Raw genomic sequence first — 16,434 nt, forward strand, 5'->3', positions numbered from 1 at the left:
AGGAGGGTTGTTTTTCCCTAACAAATCATATGCAGGAGGTATAACAACTCGTAGAAGGTCACTTCCTTAGAGCGTGGCTGGGCGGTAGCCATCATTCAGACTTCAGAGGCTTCCCCTGAAACCCGTGCACCCCACAGAGAGGCTGGTCAGATGGACGCACTGGGCATATTCATGGCCACTGCCTACTTAGTTGCTTGTCAAACCATGCACGTTACTGCTGAAATTTCACCCTCAAATTTCTGTGCTGCCAAGGCCTTGGGAGGGAAAGTAAAATGATTTCTCATTAAAATGTTATCTTCATCTTCATCTGGCCCATGTTTTTATCAGCTTCCCTAATGGTATTATGGCGAGAAGTGATTTCTCCCTTTTGAGGGCGTATTTTCATATTCATGTTTCAGATCATTGTGGCGTATATAATCACGACTGAAAAAAGCAAAAGTTGTCTTGGCGATTTAGACCTTCTGGAAATTAGGATGCTCTGGTAGGCAAACCACTTCCATCGTGGTAACTCCTCATAGCTCTCTCTAGGGCGAGGAGTAGCATTTATGATTCCTAACAAGACTTGGTCATCAAGCAGCGTGGGGTGGGGGGTGGGGGAGCCAGAGTGGCTTCTGTCACTTAAAAAATCCTTAATCCTCCTCTGCGGATGCTTTCCCTGTTCCCAGGATCTTGTCTCCAGGGACTGACTGAAGAACCATCACCTTCTTCCCCCAAAGCCAGTTTCTTAGGAGCTCCCTCTGTATTTTTTTTGCACATTGTGCCTGAGTTAGCTGTTGATTCTTTCTTTCTTTCTTTCTTTCTCTCTTTCTTTCTTTCTTTCTTTCTTTTTCTTTCTTTTTCTTTCTTTTTCTTTCTTTCCTTCTTTTTTTTTTTTCCAGAACAGAATCCTATTTGAAGATGCAGACAGGGGTTTTGCAAGGAGCTTACAGTCTGCCTTTTCTGTTTGCCTTTCCTGCCTCTGACATTTGCTTTACAGACTAATTATGAGCTTTGTGATTCCTTTTCCTTTTCCCCATCGCTCAGCCTCAAACAAAGCTGCACACTCATTTCTACCATGAGATGGAAATCTTGTCTGGCTCAGGAAGCTTGAGTATCACCCTGCTTAGAAGTAGGGGATGGCGGGCATGACCTTTCATGGCCATGATGTTTTTCCGTCCCCAAGGACCTTGGCCTGTTGCCAGAGTACCTAATAGAGTCCAGTCACATTTGTGAAGTGAATAAATGGTCTCTACCATTTACATATTCGTTCAGTTACTATGTATTGGTTACTTTTCTCACCAGGCAGCATGCTGGGTCCTAGGGCTTCCGTGGTGACCCTGAAAGGTACATGCCTACAGGGGAGTGAAACACAAATAGGCAGTTAACAGTGCCATGACCGCAATTATGCTAAGAAACTCTGTGGTTTCTTGCTCTATTTAGAAATAATTCACTGTTTCTAGGGGCTGCCTTAACCTTCAGTAAATATTTCGACCTAGCTGAGCCTCCATTTCTCATCCATGAAATGGGCCTATTACCTATGCCTCTGTGTTGTTCTGGGGATGAGGTGAGGCCAGATACTGAACGCTTCTAGTGCAGTGCCTGGCAGATGGAGGCATCCCACGTCTGAGCGTCTTGCTGTCCTTCTGATAGAACGTTCCTAGTGCCTGCTCAAGTCCGCACTATTTCCTCTTTCCTTCTTTTCTAGTTTATGGAGACACCACTCTGCCTGTCCGTCCTTCAGGCCCTTGGAATCTCATGTTGCTTCCCTTTCTATAGCTTCACCTCATCTGAGAACTCTGCGAGCATCTCCCGGTGTTCCCTGGAATCCAGCCCGGATATCTGGGGGCTGGGTGTCAGTCCCTGGGGAAGAGAGGGGCTTCTATTCCGAAGATCCCAGGAGGATTCTGGGGCCACTCTTGTAGGATGAACCTTGTAGGAAGTGTGCATGTGCGCTCATGCGTGTGTGCAGGCGTGCGTGTGTTTTGAGGGGAGGGGGGGTGCTAACTGTGGATATGTCTGGAGGGTGGGATGTGGCAAGAATGAACACCCCAGCTCATCTCCACCCCATATGTTATTCTGAGCCAGTGCCTGACTCTACCCCTTCTGTCAGTGGGTGCATCCCTCCCTTCCTTGTGAAACCTTCCCTGCTTATCAGATCTTCAGCCATTCATTCACTATGCACATTTGTTGAACATCTGGTGAGTGCAGGTGTGGGGAACACAGCCTCTGTCCCCATAAAGCTTAGGATCTAGTAGAAGGGAGATAGATGCTAAACAGTCACAAGAATAAGCGTATTGGGTTAAGTGTTATGAAGGACAGGTACAAGGTACAGTAAGAGCCTGTTACACCTGCTGGTGGGGCTAGGGAGGGCCTCTGAGGAAGTGACATTTAAACTGAGACATGAGCGAGTAGGAGTTAGCTAGGCAGAAAAGGGATGCTCATCATTGCGTTCCCATAGCGCCCCCGAGAATATACATCATCTGGTCTAGCTTCCATAACACCACCGTTTCTTCCTTTCATTAATTTGTTCATTCACGTGTATTTATTGAGCACCCGTGACTTGTCTGGCGCTATTCTTGGTGTGGGGCATATAATGGCAATGGATCAGACACCATCGTGTTCGTGGAACCACTGAGTTTGCATCTTTTTATCTTTGCACGTGTGTCTGTTTCATTTCCTCCTCCACACTTTCAGATTCACTTTGGGGGGAGGCAGCAGCATTTTGAGAAGAGCGTTAAGTAGGAAAGGAGAGGGAGGGTAAAAGGGATCAGACCATCATCGACAGCCTAATGCACGCCGGGCACTTTGCCCAACGTATCATGGACACTCTATCATTGGTTCTCCCAATCACTCTATTGGACAGCTGCTGGCATGTCCATTTTCTAGATGGCAAGCCTGAGTTTTAGAAGTTAGGCACCTTGCCCTAGATCACACACATAGGAGGTGGTGGGGTCAGAATGCCCATCTGGGTCCACCCGGCTGTGCTACAGAGCACTTCTCACCTGTGTTTATTAGATCCTAACTCCATCTCTGATCTGCTATAGGTTCTCAGTTAATTTCATATTTCTGGAGTCTCAGGTCCGCTTGGCCACCTGGCTCCCTACAGTGGGTCAAGATGGTTTTCTCCATCCCTCTGGAGCAGTCCAGTGGTGTTGGCTTCAACAGTCCCAGGCTCAGCCTACCTTCCGCAAGGTGGTTAGGGTCTACCAGTCTCCTGTGGTCTAACAGACAGCTTTCAGTTTCTCATCAGCGCACTAATTCTTGTTAAGTCTTAAGGCTGATGGTGCGAGAGTAAGCAATTCTGTCTGAGGCTGACAGGCACTGTGATCATGCCTAGTCACAGACAGTTCTACCACAGGGTTGAATGACTTTAAGCCCTGGATTCCAGATAACTGAAGTGGTTTTTACAGCCCCTTCCTTCTGTCTGTCCTCCAGGCTCCAGTTCTATTTCCTCCTTGGAGCTTCCCTTGTTTTTCCCAGTTTTCCTCTCAGAAATAAAACTTCTCCAGGGCAAGAACGGGGTCTTATGCATCTTCCTATCGCTATGGTCCAGCAAAGTCCCTGGATCCGAGAGGCCATTAATAAATATGCGTTGAGAGAGTTAATGAAGGAGTGGATGGCAATAACATACCTTTGGGCTCAGTCCTTTCTTCATTCAGCATATGTCTATTGGGGCCAGTCAGTTTGTAAGAGTATACAGATATGAGGGTGAAGAAGGTATTGTAAGTCCTGCCCTCATGGAGGTCATAGTCTAGTGGGATCTATGTCTACCGGGTTATAAAAGCAAAGCAAAGCACTTATGTATAGATGCTTCCTAAGATAAATCAGGACCTAAGTCTTTTCACTTAAGTCATCTAGTTGAGCTAATTGATACTTTTGAGGCTCTGTTGAATTATATTTGTCATGACGAACTCTTGTTCTTAAAAGAAATTTTAGAAGAACCGTTGATTGATGTAAGATTCAAAAGATTTCAGGGATTTTGAGAGTTCTCTTTCTTCCAGCAAAAATAGACTTTTTTGTTGCCTCCTGCATCAGAGCAGAGTAATCTCAGTTGCTCCTGAACTGGGGAGAGGCAGGCTGTTTTAAAAATCACAGTGTGTACTGAGTCTCTTCTGTGGTTTTCATCAAAATTGACCCTTGAAATTGTAACTCTGGTTGGGTTGTTAAATCAGACGCGAATGATCATCTGCCAATAATTTCAGGCGAAATAAATAGCTGTCATTCCTTAAACTCTGCGGAATGGTTTTAGGCTACAGATGCCCTGTGGATCCACATTCTCACAAAGATTTGTAGTGATCTTTCTTCTTCTTTTTTTTAAGTAAAATCTCTTAACCAGTAGCTTAGAATATTAATGAATCTCACTTGTCCTAAAATAGAAAACAGAGCAGGCATCTTGGCTAGGCTGAACTGTAAATTGAGAAACTATGAAATTGAAACTATGAATGAGAAACTAGTCACATTAAGGGATTTGGGGCCACAGGGACATTAGAGTAGGTTCGAACACAGTGAAGCTTGTTACTGTGGAATCCTAGGAGAAAAGCTACATGATGGGTCACTTAGCACGGGGGCATGGCCTCCTGGCTCTCCGATCCTCTCATCTGAGAGCTTCAGGCATTCCTCAAAGTGGGATCAGAAAGATATATCCACTGACTCATCTCACTGAGTCTTCAGGTTTGTTCATTTTACCAGCTAAGATCATTTTATCTCCGCTGAGAGCCTTGGAGGCTGCAGAATTGTAACAGCCTGAATACCTAGCCCCAGAATTCTCTCCAAGCAAGCATGCAGTTATATAACTAAAGAGCTGCAGATGACAAAGTAGACTTGGGGAAGGCTTCTCTTGCAGAATGGACCATTCCTGTGCAAGGCAATGCACAGCAGCTGCTGCTGTAGCCAGCAGGCTTAGGCAGGAGATCGCTTGGCGGCAGGTGCTACACTAAGCATTTTACAGTTCCTCGTTAACTGACTTGCAAGATCACTTTGTAAGTCAAGTGCTGCAAATCCTATTGCACAAATAAGGTACCGGAGACCCCAAGAGGTGAGCTTCTATGGGAGTTAAGTGGCAGAGCTGAACACCACATGGGTTTGCCTCAAAAGCCCGCACTCTTCAACAGCACACAATACAGCCTTTCCTTAACTTCTGATGGGGTTATGTCGCGATAAACCCGTGGTAAGTTGAAAATACCATTAGGTTGAAAATGCACTGAATGCACCTGACCTACTAAAACCTCATAGCTTAGCCTAGACCCCCCCCCCCCCCCCGCTCCACTCCCCTTGAATGTGCTCAGAACACTTATATTAGTCTACAGCTGGACAAAATCATCTAACACAAAGCGTATTTTGTAATCAAGTGTTGAATATCTCCCGGGATTTGTTGAACACTGCACTGAAAGTGAAGAACAGGATGGCCGTGTGCCGGTTGCTTGCTCTGGGGAGCGCGGGGCTGACCGGGCGGCTGAGCATCACAAGGGAAGATCGTATCGCATGTCACAAACATGGGGAAAGGACAACATTGAAAAATCAAAGTACGGTTTCTACTGAATGCATATCTCTTTCCCACCATTATCAAGTCAAAAAAATATAAGTTGAACCATTGTAAGTCGGGGACTGTCTGTAGTCCCTGCTGTTGAATGGATTGTCTAGTCCCCAAATCCCCTGCCTAGCTTAAAATGGTGTTGCTGTTGGTTTAAACGAAAATCATCGCGGGGCGCCTGGGTGGCTCAGTCGGTTAAATGTCCGACTTTGGCTCAGGTCATGATCTCAGGGTCCGTGAGTTCAAGCCCCGCATCAGGCTCTGTGCTGACAGCTCAGAGCCTGGAGCCTGTTTCAGATTCTGTGTCTCCCTCTCTCTCTGACCCTCCCCCATTCATGCTCTATCTCTCCCTGTCTCAAAAATAAATAAACGTTAAAAAAAATAAACAAAAATCATCACAAACTCAAGTGCTTCTTTGCTGTGGTGTGGGGAGCAGGGACAAGTTGACTTGTAATTTTCAGCTCAGGCTTAGAGGGTCATTTAACAGTAGACTGCTGGTGCTGGAAGGCAGCGGTCAGGTGAGCCATCAGACCTGTAGTCTGTGGACCCTGCCCTGTTGGCCCACCCACCAGGCTTGCTTGGTCTGCACCGTCGTAATTTTTGATGAATTGTTCATATTTTAAAATGGAGACATTTACCGTCAACTTCGGGATTTCCCTCCTGTGCTAGAAGATCGAAACTTCTAGGAACACAGAGCCCACGTCTCTACGTGGCAGACACCGGCTGCTGTACAGGGAAGGCTGCATCTCTAAACAGGCAGGTGTTCTCCCGTTTTCTCCAGTCCTCCCCACTCCCAATTGTCGCTCAATAGGGAGGCCAGGTGTTAGTTGGCATTCACCATCACAATGAGCCGTTGATTTTTTCAGAGAGTGAAGTGTTTCTTATCTGAGTATCTAGCAACAGTGGAATAATAAAAGACAGACCAGGAAGGTTTTCTGCTGCACAAAGTCACCTCTAATATCCAACTACTTTACTCATGTTTCCTCTCTGACCTGGTGGCCCCTGTGGTTCAGTCTCTCATTTTACAGAGCAAACCGAGGCCCAGAGAGGGAAAGTGACTTGCCCAGGCTCGTGTATTCAGTTAATGGCAGAGCCACGGTGAGAACCCAGATCTCTGCCAGCTGCACTGTCCTGCTTGTAAGGAGTGTGCAGGTTTGTTCCCACGTGCTGCTTTTGGATGGTCTTGTAGAGATGGTCTTGTAGGGATGGTCCTGTAGAGATGGTCTTGTAGGGATGCATTCCCCTCAGAGCACCTTTCAGTATTAAGATTTATTCAGCCACCTGGTCTTGCCCTTCTCTCTCTTGAAGAAGAAAATACTAACACTTTGAGCATCATAAAATGGAAAATTTGTACAGATGACCTCATCAGGGTGCAATTCCATTTTTGGTGCCAGGAATGATCAGTTTGGGAGAAATTTATTAAAAAGGGCACAAATGGAAAGCACAACATGAAAAGCAGGATCTGTCCCCTTGCTTCTTATCTCATTTATTTTGAAAGATTTTTCTTTTTTTTTTTTTTGGGTGCCAGTTTTATTTCTTGCAATCATTGGGGTTCAAAGGTCTTCCACTTGGTTTAAAAGTCAAGTGGGGAGGAAAGGCAAGCCACATTATTTCATCTAAGCTAGCTAAATAAATAGAACTTTCTTTGCAAAGGGAGACTCATAAACCTATGGTAATTCACCTGTGTAGCCTGGGAGAAGAATCAGTGATTCCTTTTCAGAATCACCAGGCAGGCAGAGAGCCCTGTTCAGGGGATGTGCCTCGCGTCACATCCTGGACGGGCAGCTTGTATTGTGATGCTTTGCTTATCGCCTCTCATTGACCACAGCCAAGCGAGCATTGTAAGTGCCAGAAACAGGGTCGGGAAATCATCCTCTTTCATCTGCTTCCTAGTTTAGAGGCTCCAAGAACATCTTTGCTTTTCACAGCCAGATCAACATACAAATATTTACAATCGACTATTTCCAGCTAAGAAAACCTGCCACGGGCTCTGAAAGCAAGGGGTGTATGCTCTATCCCATAGATTGCTCTGTGTGTGTGTGTGTGTGTGTGTGTGTGTGTGTGTGTGTGTGTGTTTCAGACTTTGCAAAGTGAATCAATTCAGAGCCCCCAAGGACAGGTAGAGTCTCAGTATCCCCTTGCCCACTGGCTTGGGAGTGTTCTGATCATATTTCTGTTGTCCATAATGTTAGCAAAATATGAACGCATTTACCCTATTCTATGATCGTCATCTTCTGAAATGTCCACAGGCTTGAAAGCTCTGTTCTCAGCTCCATTCCTTAATCATGCTAGAAATGGGGGCGATGTCCAAGGGGAAGGGCAGACAGAATGCACAGGGTGTCACCTGTTCCACATGAGCACGAAAGGCTGTCCAGCCCTGCAGTGTCTCAAAAGTGCACGTTTCTTTGAGAGAATAGGGTGTTGGTTGCTTGGCTAGCCTTGGAAAGCATTTCTTTAAAAACTTCCCTGTTTTGTTTTTCTCCCAAATTGAATCTGAGCCTTGGGGAGCCCCAGGATCTCAGGGCTGGAAGGCTCCCAGAAGATTACATTCTCATCACAAACCCCCAGCCTCACAGGAGGCAGTAGCAGAACAAAATGTGGGATCACATGAGTTCAGTGTGATTTCGCAGAACCTGGTTCTTATTCAGACAGCTTTTGGAAAAGCAGGAATGCAAAGTGGCCATAGCGTCCGTGGTTCAGATGGGCCTCCCTGGCCGCAAGGCGGAGCCCCAGAAGCTCTCTGCCAGAGGACGTTCTGCTGGCTCAACCGCTGTATAAATGTCACTGAGAAAGCGACAAGCATAAGGTTTAGCATGAAATTGGAGCCTCTCATGTCACCTAGCAAAGCAATGGCACACAGCGCTGCTTTAAAAATACTGCCCGGGGGCGCCTGGGTGGCTCAGTCGGTTAAGCGTCCAACATGACTCAGGTCATGATCTCCTGGTTCATGAGTTCGAGCCTGTGCTGGCAGCTCAGAGCCTGGAGCCTGCTTCGGATTCTGTGTCTCCCTCTCTCTGTGCCCCTCCCTCACTTGCACTCTGTCTCTCTGTTTCTCAAAAATAAATAAACGTTAAAAAAAATTTTTTTAATTAAAAAAAAAAAATACTGCCCAAAGGCCCAGTAGGATGTGTGGAAGAAGAGCAGAGGCTGCTGGGTGGCCAAGGATCTAGACTGTGGAGCCAGCCTTTAAAGATATGCCTTGGAATTGCTGCTCCTTTTCAGAGAAGCAGACACTCCAGCGCTCCCGAGGGCTGTAGCACGAGTCCCATGACGTGGGACAGAGGTCATTTTACCTGCCTGCCGAAGACTGGGTCCCAGCCCACCACTGCTGAAGCTGGCCAAATTTGAGTTCCTGGGCGACAGGGAAGTGATCCAGTGTAGGCTGAGGGTCTGGCCTAGAGCCACCCACCCCAGTTCTTGACCTTGGAGGGTTTTCAGCAGCCCCTTCCCTTGCCCATCTTGTGCCTCGAGGCATTGGCTGCCTGAGCTGGGACATGTCCGTCGTAAAGTCTCCAAACCAATTTTTTTTATGGCGACACATACAAACTCCTGCTCATCATTCCCCCCATACTCGTTGACTTTTTTGTTTTCCGTTTCTTTTCCCAAGAGATGCCAGTTTGGCAGCACGTAGAGCTGCCTCTCTGATTGAAATCTTGGAGACTTTCGTCCATAACTTCACACAGCCCCAGGGCAGTTCTTTTAGGCTCCCGCGCTCAGTGTAATCAGCCAGATAGACTTGCTACACTGTTGGTTTGAATGAAGTCCATTACTCGCCTGTAAGAATTCAGGATGAGGCCAGTACCCACCAGAGACAACTGTTCAGCATCTCCCTCCTACTCTGGGACCTCAGGGGAGAGTATAAATGAATAGAAGAAACAGCAGTGTGGGCAAGGACAGGAAATTAAGAACCCATTGTGCTTGCGAGGATGGTAGCCAAATGGGGCCACCTTGGAATGCCCATGGATCACTTAAAAACCTTCCACCCTAGCAAAAATGTAGAACAGGCCTGGACAATGAAGCCCCTTATGTATTATTTCAAACAGAATATTCAGTATGTGTTGGCACTGCTTTGTTGTTTATTTAAGTGCTAATCATTATTCAGAAATGTTTAAGTGCTTCATTTTTATTCCTGAGATAAACCTGATTTAATATTATGTTTAAAAGCGGGGGGGGGGACCCTCTTCCCTTCTTTAATTTGGTTGAAAACATTCTGCTTTGGCATAGGCTTGCGTTCGTACCTGGGGGATCCCTTTTAAGAAGACGCATTATTATCAGAGATAATTTGCCGTTCATTTATTTTTACGTGATTATCTTGAACCTACAATTTGAGGTCCTGCTTTTGTCATTTAATGTACCATAAGTGTCGTCTGTGGTGCTGTATTAGGGCCGTGATTTCCTGGGTGCATCGTAGTCCACTGAGTGGAGGTATCTCGGTTTGCTTATCTGTGCTTCTGTGTTCATCACCTTCTCCTTTTCTATAATTATGAATAACTTGACTAGAATATCTTCTAAAACACTCCATATTCTTGTATGACTCTTAGAGATGTGATATAAAGAGGATGACTGTGTTTCAGGCCAGGCCTTCTCAGACTTGAGGGTACACGTAGGTCACTTACGGACCTTACAAAACGCAGAGTCTGGGTCAGCGGGTCTGGGCAGGCCTGACGTTCTGCATCCGTAACAAACTCAGGGATGCTGAGGCTTCTGCTCGGGCTTCAGGCAGTCTCTCAAAGTCACCGGCATCCTGGCATCCGGAGTGTTCGCAAGTCCCGGTTTTACCAAGTCCCTGGGTGGGCTAGTTATCAAGGAGCTCTGCCCCCCAGGAACATTGTCCCAGCAAGAGGAACGTTTTGATTAGGCTGGTGTCTGGAGAAGGCAGGGGCTGCGGCTTCCACGATAGTGCCCTAAGCACAATCCTGGCTGACGTTAGAATGACTTGGGGAGTATGCACGTACACACTCCCACACTCACGTTTACTCACACACATACTCATACGTATACATACATACACACTCACATTCACATATACACACATACATACACACACACTCATAATATACACATATACCCCTACTGACATGCACACACTTACCCAACACACACACACACACAGTTGCACACATGCACACATACACCCTCGTACATATACACATACACGTTTGTACACACTCACACACTTATACACACTCACATATTCACATGATTCACATACACGCACACACTAATACATACACACATACGTACATACATCCTCACACACAGCACCTATACGTACACACTCATATATATGCATACACTCCCACCTACACATGCACTCTTGCACACTCACACTCATACACATGCTCCAGACCAGTAGACCATCACCAACAGGATATCTGGCAGCAAGACCTGGCCACCAGTATTTTGTAAAGCTTCCTAAGTTTTTCAGGTGACTCCATGAATAGCCAGGGGGTGAGGGCCATTCTTGTAAACCCACAGAAGACCCCCTCTAAACCTCACTGAGTTCCAACTGTGTTTTAAACCTGACTGGATGAAAAGTTTGGGGATTATATATGCTACACCCGACCTCCACGCTTTTGACCATGGACTTGGCATAGTCAGGAGTGGTCTTTGCAATTCTAAGTATCAATAACCCTAATTTCTAGACGAAAACAAGGCATTTCTCATCGCCGTCTTCTCCATCAGACTCATCCCACGCAGCTCCATCTCCGTGAACGCCACCAAGCCCCAAATCCCTTCCTTTTCCTCACCCTTCCGATCTAAGCAGCCATCACGGTCTTGTGTTCCATGCACATGTTTTCCTTATGGAACTCAACGCATTATATTAAAATTCTCTCTTAACATGGCTATGTCTTTCAACCAGACCGTGAGCCCCTTGACACGGAGAAAGGATCTGATGCGCTTTGTTGTTCCCCCACCTAGAGTAGTGCTCATCTAGCACACAGTAGATGCCCATTAAATCATTGTTGAGTGAGAGGAAGAGAAAGAAAGAAAGAAAGAAAGAAAGAAAGAAAGAAAGAAAGAAAGAAAGAAAGAAAGAAAAAAGAAAAAAAAGAAAAGGAAAAGATTTTGATCACACACAAGCCTGGAAAGCCACTGTGATTGTTAAAAGTTTCATACCAGCGTGGTTCTAGCAAGAGCACAGATTGCCTAGATGGTGCCTGGTGCCAGCATGCCTTGGCCCTGGGGCGCGCAAGATGGTAGATAGGATGCCCGGTGTGTGCCGCGTCCCTGCCACCGTTACCGCCTGCTGGAGTAACACCTGCTGTTTCTCTTTGGCAGTTGCCTTTTCTGGCCTTGGCTTCACGACGTTCTACTTGGCTGGCAAGCTGCACTGCTTCACTGAGAGCGGGCGGGGGAAGAGCTGGCGGCTCTGTGCCGCCATCTTGCCCCTGTACTGCGCCATGATGATTGCCCTGTCCCGCATGTGTGACTACAAGCATCACTGGCAAGGTGAGTCCCTGCCCGGGGCCCGTCCCCATGGTTGTCTGACACCGTCCTGCAGGGATGGGTGTAGCAAGGCACCTATTCAGGGAGAGCCAAGCTCCCACCATCAGACCAGAGGAGGCTGAAATAACAGGAGCTGCAGTTTTAAAGAAAACACGCCTGTTCAAGGGAGCTCTGACCTTCACACTGCCCTTGCTGGGTGTAGACTCGGAGCCCCGCCATCTCCTCCGTGCTCAGGTCCTGCCGGGACGGCAGACCCGTGGCCTCAGACCCAAGTGTGATTTCCCTGCCGGATCACTTGCCTCAGCCTGCAGACTTAGTGCCAGGTGATTTGGGGCCCCCGTCACATCTCACATCTGTCACGCAAGGACATATTTCTCACCACAGAGACACTTCCAAAAGATGTGTCCAGCCCGGGCATCCGTGCCAGCCACGTTCTGAGCAGCTGCTCCAAGGCTGTGGTGAAGCTTACCTATACGTGTGACTCCTGAAATACCCGAGAAGAGTGAAAATAACACAAAACAAGTGAGGGACTGGAATAAGACTAAACCACGCCGTCTCCTCCTACAGATAAGCTGCAGCTCACAGCCCGCACCTGCCACAGCAAACAGGGAGCAGACACAGAGGTGATGTCCAGAGGACGTGGGGTGGCCAGGAGCGCAGGATCTAGGGCCGTGTTTCCTGCCAGGCAATTCTCACATCACCTGGAGCAGGCCACCCTGAGTCGGGAGGCCGACTCCGGGGGTAGGTCTGGAGTGGTGGCCAGGAGTCTGCGTTAGCGTGCAAGTCTGTTGTTTCTGATGAAGTCTGAGGAGCTTTGGGGAGGAGCGCCAGTGTGTCAGCTTTAAGCAAACTGAATTATATGTGCCCCAAACCAGATTCCCCATCCGTATGGCTTTCCACGATCCGCCTGGGGCTTGTCCCTCCTCTTCTTGCCTGGTTCCTGCTGCCACCAGGCGGTTCCCCTCCTCCTCCTTTTCTGTCTCTGCTGCCTGTGGTTCTGTGCCCTCCTCACCTCATCCTAGCTATTCATTCCAGTGGCCCTGAGGCGGCGGATGAGGCCAGAGGTGAGGGGGGCTCCTAAATGGACATCTTCTCTGGATTCTCTTGCTCCTTCCCCAACCTCAGCTCCACCCACCACCCTCCTAGAGCTCGCACTCTGGGCTTCATGAGCCTCTAGCAGCAGCTTGGAGCTGGGAGTGAAGAGTGTAGGGGAAACAGAGGCCGATGCATGGTCTGGACAGGTAGATGCATCAAGTGCAGTTCAGGGTCTTGAGGCCCTCCTGATGGGGAAGCCACTAGAAGCCATAATGCTGGGTCCTGCGCCCTCCCTTGTGGTCTACTTTTATCGATGACTTGGATGAAGCTCTGGATAGCACAAAGCTACATCATGGAAGGGAAACAGAGAGAGAGAGTCGCTGAGTCAACAGCAGAAGGGCATGCCCACAGCGCCCGGGAATATTTTCCAACAGAATCATTGTTGTCCAGATGATGAGGGCATTTCCCCAGGGTCCTTGTGGGTCAAGAACATCATGGCCTGGATGGTGTCTTATGGACTGCTTTTCATTTATATCCCTTGCAAACTGAAGTTTCTTCTTCTGAACTTGGAAACAATAACCCCCAAATATTTCACAGGCTATTTCACAGACTGAATGAAATAATGGATCTGAATGTACTTTGTAAGTGAAAACATATTACACAAATGCAAATTGGTATTGTTGTCTCTTAGTGCATTGTTTCTAAAGAAGGATATGTTGTGTTGCCCAAACAAGTGATTTAGAGGCAGATGTATTTTTGGAACATGGTCTATTTCTTTTAAAATTTAAATCCAAGTTAGTTAACATATAGCATAATAATGGTTGCAGGAGTAGAATTTAGTGATTCATCACTTACCATGTAACACCCAGTGCTCATCCCAACAAGTGCCCTCCTTAATGGCCATCACCCATTTAGCCCATCCCCCCAGCCAACACCCTTCCAGCAATGCTGTTTGTTCTCTGTATTTAAGAGTCTCTAATGGCTTGCCTCCCTCTCTGTTTTTCTTATTTTTCCTTTTCTTCCCCTATGTTCATCTGGCATGTTTCTTAAATCCCACAAATGATATTTATCTTTCTCGGACTGACTCATTAGCATAATACATGCTAGTTCCATCCACGTTGTTGTAAATGGCAAGATTTCATTCTTTTTCATCACTGACACTGAGTAGTATTCCATTGTGTGTATGTGTATGTATACACACATACACACATACACATACACACACACACACACACACACACACACACACACTGCATCTTCTTTATCCATTCATCAGTTAATGGCCATTTGGGCTCATTCCATAATTTGGCTATTGTTGATAGTGCTGCTATAAACATTGGGGTGCGTGTGCCCCTTTGAGTCAGCATTTTTATATCCTTTGGAATGTGCCCGATCTCGTCTGATCTCGGAAGCTAAGCAGGGTCAGGCCTGGTTGTGCTTGGAAGGGAATGTGGTCTATTTGTAAGCTATGAATCCTTGGCTTGCACGTTTATTCAGTCACTTTGGATTTGAGAAACGATTAAGGGTTTCACAATGGAATAGACCGCTGCTTCCTCTTGGAAGGCAGGAAGAGCCTTCATGTAGCAATCTTGTCCTGAAACCCGAAGACGTGAGGTTGGCCTCTCTGAAATAGTTTTGGTCCTCATGACCTTGGTATGGCTGGCGCGTCATGGAAGGATGAAGACTCACAGTCCTAGGCTTTGTCACAGTGGTGGACTCATGACGCAGCTGGTGCATCAAAGGCCTGCTGGCATCAGGGCTTCAGACCCATCTCATCCACCTGGCACACAGAGGAACTTGGAGCAGTAGAAGGAGGATATTAATGCTCTGTGGGTTGATGGGCAAGTGAAGCAATAGAATTTACATTCCACGACGTTTAGGGCCACACCTGAGGGGCAAAGCAACCTGTCACGGTAGACCTCCATGACATTCAGGCAAAACTGAATGTACATGGTACATTGATGTCCATTGGTACAGGTCATTGCTGTGGGTCAAGTACCAGTTCACCTGTGCCATCATCTGTTCAACTTCTACCCCTAGAATTAGCCAGGAGAGGACTGTGCCCTTCCTTGGATTCTTTAATGGGCTCTGAAACAAGTCCGGTTCATTTTACCTGAATTCCCCTTTATGAGGCCATCTGTCACTCTCTACACCAGTGGTCTCAACAGAGGGGTGACTACTGCACCTCCCAGGGAACACTTAGCAATGTGTGGAAGTTTCTTTTTGGTTTGTACAGCTGGGGGTGGTGGTAATGGTGATTGCTCCTGGCACCTAGTGGGGAGAGGCCAGGGATGCTACTAAACATCTTACAATGTACAAGATCACGTCTTCCTCACAACAAAGACCTATCCAGCCCCAGATGGCTGTTGCTGAGGTCGAGAACCCCTGATCTACAGTGTACCTCAGCCCCCCCTTTTTCCCCCTTATTATATGTTAAGAAGCAGTAGTGTTCGAGGTGCCTGCATGACTCAGTCAGGTGAACATCCAACTCAGGCTCCATGCTGAGAGTGGAGCCTGCTTAAGATCCATTCTCTCTCTCTCTCCCTCCCTCCCTCCCTCCCTCCCTCCCTCCTTCCCTCTGTCTTTCTCCTCCTCTCACACACACACTCTCTCTCCCCGCTCTGTCTCTCTAAAAAATAAAGTAGCAGTGTTCAATGAGTGGGAAATTTTATTCAGTAAACACTCACTTATTAAGGGAGTAATCAAGGAGGCCTCCAAGGTTTCCAGCTTGGAGAAGGGATAGACAGTGTGGGGGTGGCTGTTTGAGGCAGGATTCCTGATGGAGATAAATAGGTTGTTGTTTTTCTTCACAGACTGAGCCCGCCCAGTGACCATGGGCAGGGGCCGTCCATTATGATGAGAATTCACATGGAGCCCCATAGGCATCAGCAAAACATGAATTTCTCTCATTATAGACTTTAGTTAACAACATTAGTATTATGAGATTTTTACGAGTCCATTTCAATTTTGATTTATACAACCGTGCCTAATGGAGAAGTACGTCCAGTTACTCAATTACATATTCTTATCCAATATAGCTCATAATCCCAAATGCCTTACTCTTTTCATCATCGTTGTTTTCTGTTGTCAACACCCTTCTTGTCTTTTCCGTCTTCCCAGCTGCACTCTAAATATACCAGCCTGTTGTTTTATTAAGTGAAGAAAATGGAGGACACAGGCCATGGCAGGAAGGGGCACGTGAAACATTTAGCAGGACTTTTTCAGAAATAAAACCAGCTAGATGGGTAGCAATTCTGTGTGTGGCTGAAGTTCTCCATGTTTTGTGACATGCTGGCTTCCGGGTCAACTGGAAGCTAGAGTTTTGTGGGTGATGCTAACTATAAAACCCAGCACCTCGTAAAGAGGTTTACCTTTGTGATTAGTCATGTGTTTTCAAGAGTTAAAATGTATGGAATTCCCATGCTAAGAAAAATATATGT

General features: G+C 46.9%; 1 protein-coding gene across 1 annotated transcript in view; it reads left to right on the plus strand.

The window, feature by feature from the left end:
- PLPP4 (phospholipid phosphatase 4) overlaps positions 1-11,917 on the plus strand; it is a 115,131-nt gene extending 103,214 nt beyond the window's left edge. Inside the window, exon 3 of the mRNA XM_047072742.1 lies at positions 11,792-11,917. Coding sequence (XP_046928698.1) covers positions 11,792-11,917 — 126 coding nt within the window. The remainder of the gene's footprint in view (positions 1-11,791) is intronic.
- Positions 11,918-16,434: the final 4,517 nt, after the last annotated feature.

The sequence above is a fragment of the Lynx rufus genome, unplaced genomic scaffold, assembly GCF_022079265.1.
Source record: "Lynx rufus isolate CCGP_SWC_20201006 ecotype Redwood Valley unplaced genomic scaffold, mLynRuf1.p SCAF_11, whole genome shotgun sequence".
NCBI classification, from domain to species: Eukaryota; Metazoa; Chordata; class Mammalia; order Carnivora; family Felidae; genus Lynx; species Lynx rufus.